Source organism: Dermacentor albipictus, chromosome 10 (assembly GCF_038994185.2).
Source record: "Dermacentor albipictus isolate Rhodes 1998 colony chromosome 10, USDA_Dalb.pri_finalv2, whole genome shotgun sequence".
NCBI lineage: Eukaryota > Metazoa > Arthropoda > Arachnida > Ixodida > Ixodidae > Dermacentor > Dermacentor albipictus.
Window position 1 is genome coordinate 16,082,657 of NC_091830.1, and position 14,040 is coordinate 16,096,696.

At 46.7% G+C, this 14,040-nt stretch overlaps 1 protein-coding gene across 4 annotated transcripts in view; it reads right to left on the reverse strand.

The window, feature by feature from the left end:
- Positions 1–14,040, reverse strand: part of LOC135911496 (eye-specific diacylglycerol kinase-like) — a 655,226-nt gene that overhangs the window by 343,839 nt on the left and 297,347 nt on the right. The window contains exons 1-2 of one of the 4 annotated variants that reach the window (XM_070527834.1): positions 12,840–13,654; positions 10,377–11,565 (exon numbers count right to left, since the gene is read on the reverse strand). The exons of the other annotated variants lie outside the window; for them this stretch is intronic. Coding sequence (XP_070383935.1) covers positions 10,377–10,522 — 146 coding nt within the window. The 5' untranslated portion in view covers positions 10,523–11,565; positions 12,840–13,654. Of the gene's footprint in view, positions 1–10,376; positions 11,566–12,839; positions 13,655–14,040 lie in introns of those variants that run through there. 4 annotated transcript variants of the gene reach the window in all.

Consider the following 14,040-nt stretch of genomic DNA (forward strand, 5'->3'; position numbering starts at 1 on the left):
GTAAAACTTGCCGTCGGCCTGGCTGATTCTTGCGCTGAAAGGGAACGCAAGACCTGTGTTTTTCGAGAAGCCTCGCTGTAGTTCTTTCCTAGAAAAGTTTCCTAAAAACAAAAGCTTGCCATACCGGTCCTGTGAAAGTGGCCGTCCAGCGACGAGGTTAGAAATCGCCACTACAACTGCAAAGGGCGCATGCAATGCTGTATGGCTTTATGGTAATGGTATCTGTTACATTTGAGATTAATGGTAGGAATGGGAGTAATGTGGCAATTTCGACAGCACGCCGCCGCCCATAGTGCCGCTGCAACAACACTGAAATCAGTTGCTTGGCTGGTTATCTTATACATATGAAAGGCTAGTGACGTCACACTCCACGTCGCAAGCTGGCATCGCGGCGGCAGCTCGCGCTACAATAATCTCTACCCGGAAAGGTATGCGGGGAAACGTTGCGTTTTTCGCATTGCTATCAGGAGCACCTTATCTATTATGCGGTTTGGATGCTTGTTTTCAGACTGTTCCTTATTGAAAGGTATGCTCTTCTATACGTTGTATGCGTGCGATAAAGAGAGAGAGAGAGAGAGAAGAAATCTCTAGCTAGCGATAAAAATAGATTATTCTCATGGGAGAGCCTCAGTCAAGAGCCCCACTGGCCTTAGCCTCCTGTCCAACCTGTATGCCTGATTAAAAAAAAAATGTATGCACTTGTCGCTTCACTTTGCTGAGCCCTTGCAGCCTCTGCCTTGCGGGACTAAGAGTCATTGCATTTTTTGCTGGCTTACGGGCTAAGGGCCCTTGATGGATGTAGTTTTCTGCGGACGAACGTGTAAGAATCTCGGGGGGATCCTAGCCATATACAGCTTAGTTGTAAAAGATGCCTGGAGTACCCAAATGTGGTCTATACTGGACAAGCGGCTGTGACTTATTACTTATTGCTGTGATCCGCGCGTGCGTGTGTTTGTGTGCACTTGTCAGGGACACCCATCAAGTGGAACAGACCGGAGAGCATGTATTACCACGCATCCTTGCATTCCCAAATGATTCCCGACTCGGAGTTCATCTACTCCACCGAGGTATGCACAGCGACACTCCTCGGCTCAAGATGACCCTATACTTCTAAAGATTTGCCATGGGGTGACCACTTCTATCGCAGTGACTGACCACTTCTGTCGATGGACAGCACTGCCACCGACTTCCTTGTGTCGAGGTAGGGTGTTGAATGGAGAAATGCTCTAGAATACGAGAGGTATTATTTTTCTTATTAGCCCTCTTCAGCCTCCTTTACTTCCCTGTTCTTCCCCTTCATCGCTCTGGAAAGCCGCACGCCGGAGACATGCACATCCGGCTACTCTCTCCGTTTTCCCCTTCATTAAACTTTTTTTCTCCTCTCCCACAGCCCATGCTAGGGAGTTAACAAATTGAAATAACAAAAGGGCATGAGAGGGCGCTGTTTCCTGTGCTGGCCTTACTTCAGTTTGTTTCGCGTCCTAGCACACCATATTAATTTTGAACCAGCTAGCCCAGCAACAAGTAGGGATGCGTTCTCTCTGCCTCTCGCTTCAGTTCGAGAAAAAAGAGAACGAACAACACTGGCGTGCTCAGGAGTACCGCCAGGTGGCGCAAGTGGCACAACACTTGGATTTTTTTTTTCATTGCTTAACCTAGGTAGGACATTAGGCACTATAGTAGCAAGAGTTTGGTGGTGCAACCCACCACCCCGTTCCAAAGGGGACGCTCATAACATCAATCCATTCATCCCATTGGATGGTGGACGAAGTGAGACCGGTGAGAAACCATAAAGTTTAATTGACGTCGCAATCAAATCACAATGCTGCCGATTTGTGCCAAACGGGAGGCCAGCAGATTTAAGAGCGAGAGTGGGCGGAATTAGAAGACGCGAAACGAAACTCTGAACATGGCATTGCAATTTGTTGGCCGGGGTTCGACTCCCTGAACATGACGAATCCTTCCACAGACGCACAGTTTGCCTTCCGTATACCATACGCAAGTGGCTTTTTATGGCGTTCTCTTGCATTAAGACCAGTAGCACAAAAAAATGTTATTTCAGAGTGTGATTGGGTGCTCACAAGCTTGTATTATAAAGTCTAAGCGCCACACCATCGCGAATTCAAGCACATCGTGGCTGATATTACCGTTCTCGCAGCGCGAAAACAGATGACGAGATAGGACGATAGGACCCTGATCAGCTGTAACGCTTTTAAAGATGAGACGCAAACACGGTCAGTATCAGGTTGAGAGAAAAAAAGCAAAGTTGGGATGTTTTAAAAAATTTAAGTCAGACTGCCAGTTTCGCATGAGAACAAATAGCGTGGGTGCCAAAGGAAGAGAAAAGAGAAACGTAGATCAGAGTGGCAAAGTATTAAGCGGACACGATGGAGATTGCAAACGTATCGGAGACTGAGTTGAGTCGACGGACCCGAGACACGAGGAAAAACTGCAGGTCGCTAGTGGAAGCCTTCAGCTTTCACTAGATGTTATTTGTTTGTTTGTTTGTTGTGTGTCCAAAGTGAAGGCAGCCGTAATCAAAAGGGGTAAAAGGTACGACGGCGACGCTGCACGACGTTGGTGATGATGATCATTCATTTTAAACAGCACAAAAAAGGAAAAAGAAAAAATACGGACAAGGAATAGCACGGACTGGTGCTCTTCCTTGTCCGTGTGTTTTTTGGCGCTGTTTAAAATGAATTACCTGTACGAGCTAGCTCACGCTCAAACCCTTATAAGGGATAGTGATGACCACGATGAACATTAGCTGCGCAAGAAGAGCTCGTAAATAGATGGCGGGTATAACATATATTACGAGTAATTGCAGAGCAGTGAAGTGAACGCAATGGCTGCAGAAAGTAAAAAAAAATTCTGTTTTTCTTCTTGATCCATCCACTTGTTTCGGAAGTGTTTAGGCATTTGTCTATACACCAGTTCTGACAGCGTGGCGTAATTTCATTGCTTTTCTTCTTTTTTGTCGCCTTCCTTAGTTAATATTTTGGGACAGCCAGTATTGTCGTGGCCAAACATCTGATGTTTGGCATTTATTAAAGCAGGGAAGATAAGTACATTGTGATGTCGTTAGAAAAAAATTGGCCGAAGTCGAGGTGTGTACCGACTCCGTATTGCAAGTATATCCCCAGTCTCGTGTCTTCTCGAATAATCTGACCTTACTGAAGCGAAGAAGAGGGGGAAAGAGAGAGAGAAAAGGAACAACATCAGGGTACTATTAGATTCGCGCCTATTTAAATTTGCGCTAGCAGAAACTTCTTTCACTGTCATGGTTCAATTTTTTAAATGTATTTTCCGTTCCCCAATCCGGATGGTTTGTTGGGACAATCGCGTGCAGCTTGAGATGAAAGGCTTACGAAATGTCATTGACCTCAAGGAGCCTCGTCAAGGATTGCGCGGGTTTAAGAGTTTAAGCTCCAATCTAATCCGGGGCGGATTTCGCATGCTCACTGACAGAGCGCGCGCTCCCATGTTCGCAGTCTCAAGAGCGTCTTATTTAATTTTTTTTCCCTTCAAGTTCGATCGCTGACATTTTAGCCCGCGTCTCGTTTCCATAAGCCGCGAAAAGACGTCCCAATTAGCCGCGTTAGTACAGTCGAAAAAAAAAAAAGCTCGAGCGCCGCAAACGAGACTCGAGCTTCTCGAATACTTTCAGATTTCGGGTCATGAAATTTAGCCCTCGCGAATCTCCCACGAAACATGCCAAGTACACGCATGTCGCTGACGCGCTGGAGTTTCAATAATGGGCTCGAATGATGGGTTCCTTTTATATGACCAAGTTTGTAGTGACGTTGAAGAATCACGCTGCCAAAAGCATGAGTTCCTTTCATATTATATGAAAGGAACTCATGGATGGAACTCAGATTTGTGGATGGAATAAAATTTTTGATTGACTGATTGATTGATTGCCTTGGAGATGTCGGCGCCTTTAGTTGGCACCATCTATTCTTTCTTTTTTCACGTAGAGAGGAGCAAATAATTAGGTCCACAGATATGAAACAGAAATCATTTAAAATCACTAAAACGGAATGTCAACCCAGAAACACTGTAACGCAAAGTAGAATCACATAAGCACACTAAAAGCCAACCTGTAAAACTGAAAGTTAATTCAGAAACGCAGCAACAAGTAGTAGAGTCACATAACTTGAAGTTATGTTTGGGGAGATGTGCCCCTCCCCTTTTGTTTTACGAAAATAATAGTTTGTATCCCGACACTCCGGTTGATTTCCGTATATCTATATGATTTGTATGCTGCGTACGGCGTCCGTGACCAATTGTAGGAGCAGAGGCCTTTGTCAGGCCACATGGCCTTTAGCTTCTGCTTCTTTTTTGTTGTAAACAGGAGAAATAGATCCATTATTCCTTTATTCCAACTACGCTAATATCAGGGCACATAAGAAAGCACCGCATAGGTACACACGAAGGCACATGGATACAGCCATTGAACGGAACAAAGCCAGGTCAAATTCAACAGTGGAGTGAGCTTATCACAGCTGAATACTACACTCAATAGTTACCGGGATTATCACTCGCTTATTGAAATTAACGAGGTTTACTCGTCGAACTTATGCTCAGAAAAAGAAGCAACACTCAAAGCAATAAGTATGAAGTCGAGTTCCTTCTTCAATCATCGAAATACGAATTCGCAGGTGAAGTCCGTCTGCTATCTGTGCATGTATTACAGTACATTCGCGAGTAATCGAATATGCTTGCTTACATTGTAGAATGTGCAACAACAATCGCTTCTCGTGAGCAAGCTGATTAAATAACCAGTGTTTGGCAAAAGAACCGCGACAACATTCGAGAATGTTCGTACCCCCAACGCGGTAGCTTAGCGGCTATGAAGTAGCACTGCCTCCTCATTGTACATATAACGTTTTAGCATCAATAAAAGGGCCACATTACAATTGAAGAAAGCTAACACGTTACCGAGGACAGACTGCCAACGTCACTAATCGATGCGAGCCGGATAAAATTGCTGCAGCAAGCGTATCAACGCCTGCATATGGAGTTTCGTGTACTTGCAAATGACCCGAGTGGTCTTCATTTGCGTAGCTAGGTGCGAAAAACAAGACGTCATCATCCGCACTGCAGCAGCTACAGCAGAAACGCGCACCGGCTGCTCGAATGAACGTGCCTGGCGTAATTGAAACTTACAAGGAAAGACCGCGCAAGGACCGAAGAAAACTAACACCGCGCTAACAAGCAGGGCCTGTCGGCGCATTCATCGATTTGTGCCGGATAACGCTGCTGTCGCAAGCGCGCGTCGCAGCGTCTCTTAGGAGCCGCGCACAGAGATTCACAAACACATGCCCACGAAGACTCGCACGCATGCAGACACGCGTAAAGAAAACGGTAAAAAAGAAAGAAACGGCAGACGTGCCAGGCGCACAAGGCAGAGCGCAGATGTCGCCGTTCATTACAAGTAAGCGCGTAAGTACGCTTGAATGCCGCGCCTAGCAGGCCCCTGCACACGCGTATTCATTTTCTCTTTCTCTCTGTCTCTATTTAAAATAAGCAGCAGATTCTGAGGCGAAGCGACGAACATCAACGTCATTCGCAAAGCCTGATTCTGCCCGCATAAATTTTTGCCCGCCTATTTTTTGTTAAACCAAATTTGTTTTGCTCGTCCCGAGTAAGAAAGTTAACGCGGCTAAACGTAAACGACAAGGCGAATAACGCTCACTTGGGACGAACGACGTTTCTCTGCTTTCGATCCCCGCCCCTGAACCTTAAACGCGCGAGTTGGATTGTGACGTAGAAAGCAAGGGAACGCCGCTAGCCGATGCCTTCTTAAAGGAATAACGTTACTACAGCGAGGGTATATCGATCGCATCGGCTCGCAGAACCCTGCGTATACTACCAGCGCAGCTGACGGGTGTCCACGCGTGGGGTGAGGACGACGCCATAAGCTCGACGCCTCGCCCCTGACGACACACAAGTCTGCTCGCAGTAGATGTCAGCCGCACGTGCCGGTGGCGTCAAAGGCGAGAGCACCGCACGCGGCGGGAGGAAGGAAGGAAGGAAAAAGTGGAGAAGGAAAGGCAGGGAGGTTGACCAGTTTAGCTTAACTGGTTTGCTACCCTACACATGGGAGAGGGATGGGGGCGATGAAAGATGGGGAAGGGGAAGAGAGAGAGAGAGAGCACATAGCACAGCACACACGCATCGTCCGTTAGAGTCCATCCATTTGGCGTGGTACGCGATATCACTGTCACAGCCGCTTGTCCAATGCCGTCTCTTTCAAAAACCGAAGTAGTCCCTTCGTCGCCTTCAGCTGCGATGTCTTCTGTCGGCAAGCATGTGAAAATCGTGTCGAGGGACAATGGTCTAGTGTCAAGGTGCGCTAGAATGCATGCAGCGGGGTTTCCACTACGACACAGAAGGTGGTTGTGCTGGGGGAATCGAGAAAAAATGTGGGTGCCGACAGTGCGGGTTCGGCGGACCGACCTTACACGGCGCGCTGGGCGCTCACATCCGAATACCGGAGGCTGGCGCAGTGGGACCCCTATTTCGGTTTCTTAAGACACGTTGTCTAACGGTAGACGTCAGCTGAATCTTTCGCAAAAGAGACGAAGCTTTTATCACAAGTGTCCGGCGAGTGGCAGGTTTATGCAAAGAGCCGGCTCAAGCGCAGATGTCGTGACAGTGCTGGGATACCTGCCCTGTCCAATTTTAACAGTTTTTACGTAACAATATCGCCTGCAGGTGTCCATATATATATATATATATATATATATATATATATATATATATATATATATATATATATACATATATATATATATATATATATATATATATATGTATATATATATATATAGTCATATCACAAGAAGCCAACAAACACTCACACCAAGGCCAGCATAGGGGAAATTACTTGTGCTTAATAAATAAAATAAAGAAACGATAAATTAATGGAAATTAAAGTGGATGAAAAACACAAGTTGTTTTTTCCTCCACTTTAATTTTGACTCATGTATCGTTTCTTTATTTCATTTCTTAAGCACAAGTAATTTCCCCTATGTTGTCCTTGGTGTCAGTGTTTGTTGGCTTCTTATGATATGACTAATAGAAATCGGGCCCCTCGGTTAACCCCCTTTCTTCACGTATATATATATTAGATAGACGAAGGAAAAGACGATACAAGATGACATTTTCTAGAAGCCAAAGAAGATGAGAAGTCAGAATGAACAGTATCGGAGGGTGTATTGATTTGGCAATTGTCCGTGCCTTACAAGTATGGCGCAGGCGACAGGATCCAGTGACACTCGCGCGGAGAGGTCCGACTTCACAATGGCAGTGTGCGTCGACGTCACGGCAACCCGCATAGACAGTGCCAAGTGTGTGAGCAGTAAATGCTGCGCGTTGGAAGTGGGACTGTTCATGAGTGCTTTGACTGCTTTTCTAAAACGTGTGTACTGGACCCAGTAGTGGCGAGTGCTTTCGGGACCTATGTGAGTGACCATGAATATGAAGTAGTCATCGCACATTTTTATAAGGAGCATCGCGACAGAAAGCACAGGGACCCACGATGACAAAGGTGCAGGCAGCTTTTTGTGAAAAAAACTTGGCGGTCCCTACGTGGGACTAGCCGGGTGGTGCGGGGTTTCCCCTGCGTCTTCTCTGGACCGAAATAAAGTTACTTCACTCACTCAACTTTCTTCAAGAACAATCGGTATCTTCCAAGACATAATCTAGTTGAAAGACAAAAATAGCTGAAGAACACGGCAGCTGTCGGTGCCTATAATAGAAATGGTCCTCCAACGCCGTCAAGGAGTGCGAATCAAATCGATCAAACCGAATCTCTGCGACGAATCCCCGAGAGGGGGGGGGGGGGGGGTTGAGGTTTGGCTTTGTTTCTGTGAAAACGCCTGTGATCGGAACTATTGGTAGCCTGCCCTCGATAAGTTATGAACAGGGTTAGAATCTGGGCTAGTTGGTAAGGCAACAACTCTGAAAAGCGCAATGCAAAAGACGGGACATGGCTAGTAGCAAACAGATACAAATCGCAATGTGCGGCTATTAGCCACTCGCAGGGCTCCATCTTTTGCGCTGCTTTGTTCAAATATTACGAACTTGTGATTGTGCTTGAGAGGCGCAGTGGAACCCTGGGACGAGACTGAATGGTGGGAAAGGCAGGATATCCTTGGGCGAAGAGGATAAAAAAAACATTGAGATAGATGTCAGGGAATAATCGCCAAAGTTGGGACCGGACAATAGCTTGTAACTATATCTCTTCGGCCCTGTTCATTGTTACTTTTTTTTAAAGTAAATATGCTTGCGAGTCATTCAATTTGCTACGAGGAACCACTCGTACAACAGTAAAGAAAGGTATGCGATGTACACGCAGCCTTAAATAGTAAAAATACAATACATATAACAACAGCAGCCTTTTTGCCATTAAACACCTGAAATTGTGTATCCTCTTAATGAATGCATTGACAGAAGCACAGTTTACAACATCGGTAGGCAGCAGTGCCTGTGTAAATACGTATTGACCTCGATGATTTTTCAAAATTATATGGCGACGCAAGCGCTCACGTTGAATATCAATACTCCAAGAGCCCTTGGGGATGGGGGAAACAATGCAACTTTGGCAATACTTGCTGCATTGAAACGCAGGTCCCGGTACTTGCCGACAAATAACGTTTTGCGGGGCGAAAACTGCTTGCGTAACTGTTCAAAGCTCAAGAACCAGCCGCGCAATATGTCTGCCGAGGCGCGCCTTCGTCAAACCCGAAAATTGCTCAGGGACATATTCGCTTTGCAAGTCGGTTCTCATTGCCGACTGGTACGCTGCGAATGTGAGCAAGGGATTTTCATTTAAATACCACGGTTATATGCGGGAGGCAGAATATTCATTTACCCGGATAAAGCGACCGTCTCTTCAGGTTCTGTCTCGCGTAAAAATGTTTTTTCTTTGCTTAAACGCGAAGACAAAGGGGTAACATACTGTGGTGGCGTGGTATGGTAATGCTGCTACATTCACATCAACTTGCGGTATTTGAAATGCACTTTCCTCGTGCTTTTCTTCGTGTATCCCGACACAAAAGCGTAGATTAAACTAGCGTCAGTTTTGACGAAACTTGCCGGAATGAGTATTCTTAAATCATTTCTATATATAGAGCTCTTTAAGTCCATGCTCAATATTTTCTGAGATCGCTTCCGAGTTAACCTACGGGTCTTGTCTACGGGTCTTGAAGCTATTCAGAGCCAAAATACTGTAGTGATATTCGCTGCTCGCCAAATTCAATACAAGCGTCAAGGCACCTGAAAAATTTGCGCGACTGATGACAGCAACTGGTGATGAATTCTAAGCTCATGTGATATGTGTTTCCAATGTTGCCATGAAATATGTAGCCACCTTATGTGCACATAGCGTTTTAGTGGCGCACGTGGGAGGACACCACGCGCTACACCAACAGCAAGCTTCGGTAGATTGGATTGGATTGGAGACAATTTTATTTATGCCTGCAGGTGGGCGCGCGCGCGCCCCAACGAGGGCCTACGTCATCCTCGAAGTCGCCGTTTCGGTGGCCGATCATCTCTGAACTAGTCATAGCAACAAGACGGCAGCAAGTAAAAATGATTTGAACGAGGGCTGACTACAGCTGAATCTCTGCCACATAACTCCTAAAACGATTAGGTAACGTTATCACTAGCATTGCACTTTCTTATGAAAAAGAAGGTTCTGTTGTAACGTGACTCGCCTAGTTCATACCAAGGTTTTAATAGGATGAGCGAACCGAGAACAATGTACCGAGTTTTACCAAGTCGTCATAGTTCGACAAATAGACTTGGCCCTCTTGCCGAACTTCACTTGCCGAAAGTGGATAAGTACACTCGTCGAAACGTTGGCTCCCGCTTTTACCTTGTTCTCGTTTTGCTCGTCGCCTTGAATTTCCACCTCCCTCCTTCCCCGTGGTTTCCCTATGGTTTTAACAGGTCACATCGAAGGTCGCATCACAAAATATAAGTTTACTACTTGCGTGACGTAAACAAAAAGTTCAGCCTTATATCAGGGACCGGAAGTAGAGGCACTTTAGTTCAACGTTTTTTCGAGAGACCTGCAGAAAACTTTAAATTGGGAGGACATGCGCCGTACTTGATCATGCAGAGCCCCTTACTCTCTGTTATAGGCAGCAAATCATACGTGAGGCATCAAAATTGCCCTATAAACAGCAGATATAGTGAAATTAAACATATAAAACACTTATTAATCAAGACGTAATGCACCGCAAGGCCGACATTTTAGTGCGTTCTGATAGGCTGTCACCAAACAGGAATTATGGAATATTTTTTTTTTCTCATGCCTGAAACCTCTGGCAGGGTCGCGGTCGAAGTTGAAACAGCAAACTGACCTTGATGACGTGGAGGTGACCACGAAGTCGTAGCTTCCGGACGTCCGGCGAAATGGCGTGGACCACATGTCCCATTGCGTCACTACAGCAGGTGCTATCCGGAACAGATCGGGACAACACCCACTCGAAAAGAGATTGGCACTCATGCACTACACTCGACCCTTTCGGCCACACCGATCTGCACAGGAACACCCCTATAGCTGCACTGGTCACGGTAGAAGTCCTCCGGTGGTTTCGGCCCGTCGAATCTTCGTCTCTGTACGTGCATTCACAAGTTTGACTAGTTCGTTGAGCAAAGAGTCGAGCTTTCTCTCACTCGTTGGAAGGTAGACTAGAAATTAGGCAAGTATAGTAGTCAACGTAATAGAGTTGTGAGCCGGCAGATGTGCCTTGATTTGTGACGAGATAACTGAAGAATAAGAAGTTTCCGTCGTTAACAAGTCTTATAAGTTGAATGAAACAAAAGTCATGATCTTGTCAGTCCTAAAGCATGCGAGGTTTTCGATCCGCGTTGTGCCGCTTGTGTTACTATAAATGTGCGAGTATTTTAGAAATGTGGATATGCAGTGCCCTTCAAACTCTTGCTAGCCGATGTTTTCTCTGAGCGCATAGAAAAATAACGTTTGAAAAGCTTCTCCATGGCACTTCGAAGTTGCGATGGATGACAACTGCCACTGCGTTCAGAGGTTCTTGGCTGGTCCCCTGGGTCAATCCTTTACCCGAGTACAAGAGAACCTACTGCATCAGCACGACCGAAACACCGTGCCGATGCCCTCTAAGATTATGTTTGTTTGTTTCTCGATGGGTTTTCTTCGTAAACACATCGTAGCCTTCGGTCACTATCCCTTCAGAACTGTAAATAGTGCTGTGACGATTGAGAGAACAAAATAAGGTGCCGTTTATTCACTCTGAAAGCATCGACTGAATCACAGCTGCGAGCGTCCAGTGTATCACACGCCCTTTACGACCGTCCGACGTTCATGGAAATGACACAAAGGGGCAATCACTTCGGAACCACTCTATGTCAAAGTCTTCTTACACTCCAGGCGCCTCCTTCACTTTAGAGGTTTTATAACCCCTCAAAGGGTATGACGTCACTCATGAAAAGCGACTAAAATACGTTCGTCTCGGCGAAGCTACTTGGTAGGCTCTTGCAACTTCACTTCACTCACTTCGCTGGCTGTTAACACTAGCGAAAAGAACATAGAAAACGAGAAAAGAAAAAAAATCAACTGCAACAAATGAAACGCAGCAAATAGTGCACTCAACGCGCAAAAGTTGGTGGAGGATGCTCAAAGTTTCAGACTCTCTCAAGTCGACACCTCAAATTGAAAATTTGAAATCTCTCTTCTTATTGCTTTTCTTTTTTTCATTTGTGGCGTAACCTGTGGAAGCCGTACTACGTCAAGCTTTGGCCGGCCCCAAAGAAACTCAGGAGGTTATCTGCTCGCCAGAGGTGAAAGACCATCACGGTAAAGGCAAAAAGCGCTTTGTGAGGTCAGTGGCTTTCGAACTTTCCTCGAAGGCATAAGATTGTTTCAAACGACGAAGTAAATCGCCCAGACTCGCATGACTAACCACACACTCCTTATTGAAGAATTACAGCTTCCTTGCTCGACATCACGCTTTTCTCTCTTTTTTTTACGAAATGCTTTTCTGCTGACCAGGCTTGGTTTCCCAATCAAGTTCATTCACTCCTCACTGTTTTTTGAATCCAGATCTTGTGAAGTGAAGCACATGAATAGCAGAACGTATGTGCTGAATCATGCAGACAACTTTGCTATCTAACTAACGGCTGCTTAGGTTTGACAATTTGTAAACTATACTGTACCACTGCTATACTGCTGTTACTTCTTCATGGGCTGTGTTATTGCACCACCCGAATCCATGTTACTACCCCTCGTTGCAGGAGAGGCACTATGGTGTCTTGGTGAGCCAAATGGCTTGCGAAGCCACAGCTGGTGAGTAAGTCTAACCTGCTTGTCACACTTGCTTCATGCAAGCAAATGACGCATTCGCGTAGAACGCATTAAATACGATAGACTACGTCGACCAGCAAGCATTCTTACAAAACATTTGTGAGATGGTCATATAAGTGTCACTGCAGCCAACCCAGTAAACACTTCGATCATCACACTCCGTCTGCATTGGCCGTTAAGAGCTTAGTTACCTTGGCGTCTTAGTTTCACTTTGCAGTGGCAGCTGTTACGTTTTCACAGTTGCCTTCGTCGTGCTTCTGCCCTTTAAATTCTGAACGCGAAAGACAGCGAGCAGAGACTTGCGGGTCACTTCACTAATGATAAGAAAATCAAGTCCCAGTATCCAACAGTCGAAACACAAGCAAGGTCACAACTCTAAAGGCTTTTCGCACACCATGTACTCTGCCTAGGCTACGTCGCGCTTACACTAGGCCTGAATGAATGACGGTAAACAATCTTCGCTTGGAGCGCTGTGTTCGCTTACTCATAGGCAGTGGTATAACGCAGCTGGCTGCCAAGTCGCAAGCGAAGGGGGCCCTGTGACGTCACCCTGAAGCGCCGTCCTCGCTCCATGAACTTCACAGTTGCAGTCTTAAACCCGATTGACTCGCAAGAGGCCGTGGCGCGTTAGCTTCGTCTACGAGTAAGAGCTATGACGCTGTAGGCGCAGGGTGAAGGACTGGCGTCTCCGAAGACGTCTTCCGCTTGGCGCGCTGCCGTCGCTGAATCGGCGATAGGGCCGAGTTGTCTTTCCAGACTCACTCAATGAGTGCGCTGTCGTACTGAATGACTCTGGAAGGGCTCGGCGATGGGGTCGGGTCTCCAAAGACAACGTGCGCTTGATGCCTGCAGTAGTTGAATCGGTGACGAGAGCCACAAGTCGAACACTTCTGACTCACTGTGTGCGCTGTAGTAAACAACTCCGGAGATGCGAGAGTCTTGAGCAGCGTTCACTCGTTCCGCAAACAATGACCCAGATGCAGGTCTGTGGTCTTCAATGACGTCGCCCGCTTGGCGCGCTGCCGTCGCCGAATCGTCCGACTAGGCTATTTCCAGAGTGACACAGTGACTGCGCTGTTGTGATTGGTTCGGTAGGTGTCCGCTTGGCGAGCTGCGTTTGCTTGTTCGGCGAACGACGGCCTAGAAGCACAGTCGGGGTCGACATGTCTGGGCGGTGGAGGTCACTTTACGAGGCGCTCTCCGGGCCGAGTGATTTAAAAAGAAACTGCGTTACCGCACCCCTACTAGCGTTCCATATCTCTCTTCTTCGGCGTGTTTTTCTCAACTGGGAAGCCCATCCCGCACGCGTGCTCACAACACCTGTGGCTCGCGAAGAGCGGCATACTGATGGCCTTATTGTGCTTTTGCCTGACGCCGGCAGCCTGGAACAGAACACATGCTCGCCGGGAGCCATGCGTCGACGCGCCAGCTGCACCCAACGTGACAGCAGCGTGCCGAGTTTTCTTTTTTTCAGTTTTGTTCTGTTGTTTTTTTTTTCTTCCGAAGAAAGAAAGGGGAGCTGCTGGCGTCGAGGCACAAGTGTGCGCGCCTTAAAAAGCAAAAAAAAAAAGAAACGGCGAAACGCACGAAGTGACGCGGCGCGCGCGAACAAGCGCGTCTGCCAATAAGAAAAGCCTGCCTCCCGCGCTTAGCGAGAGTTCAGCTTTGTGCATTCGAGACCGAAC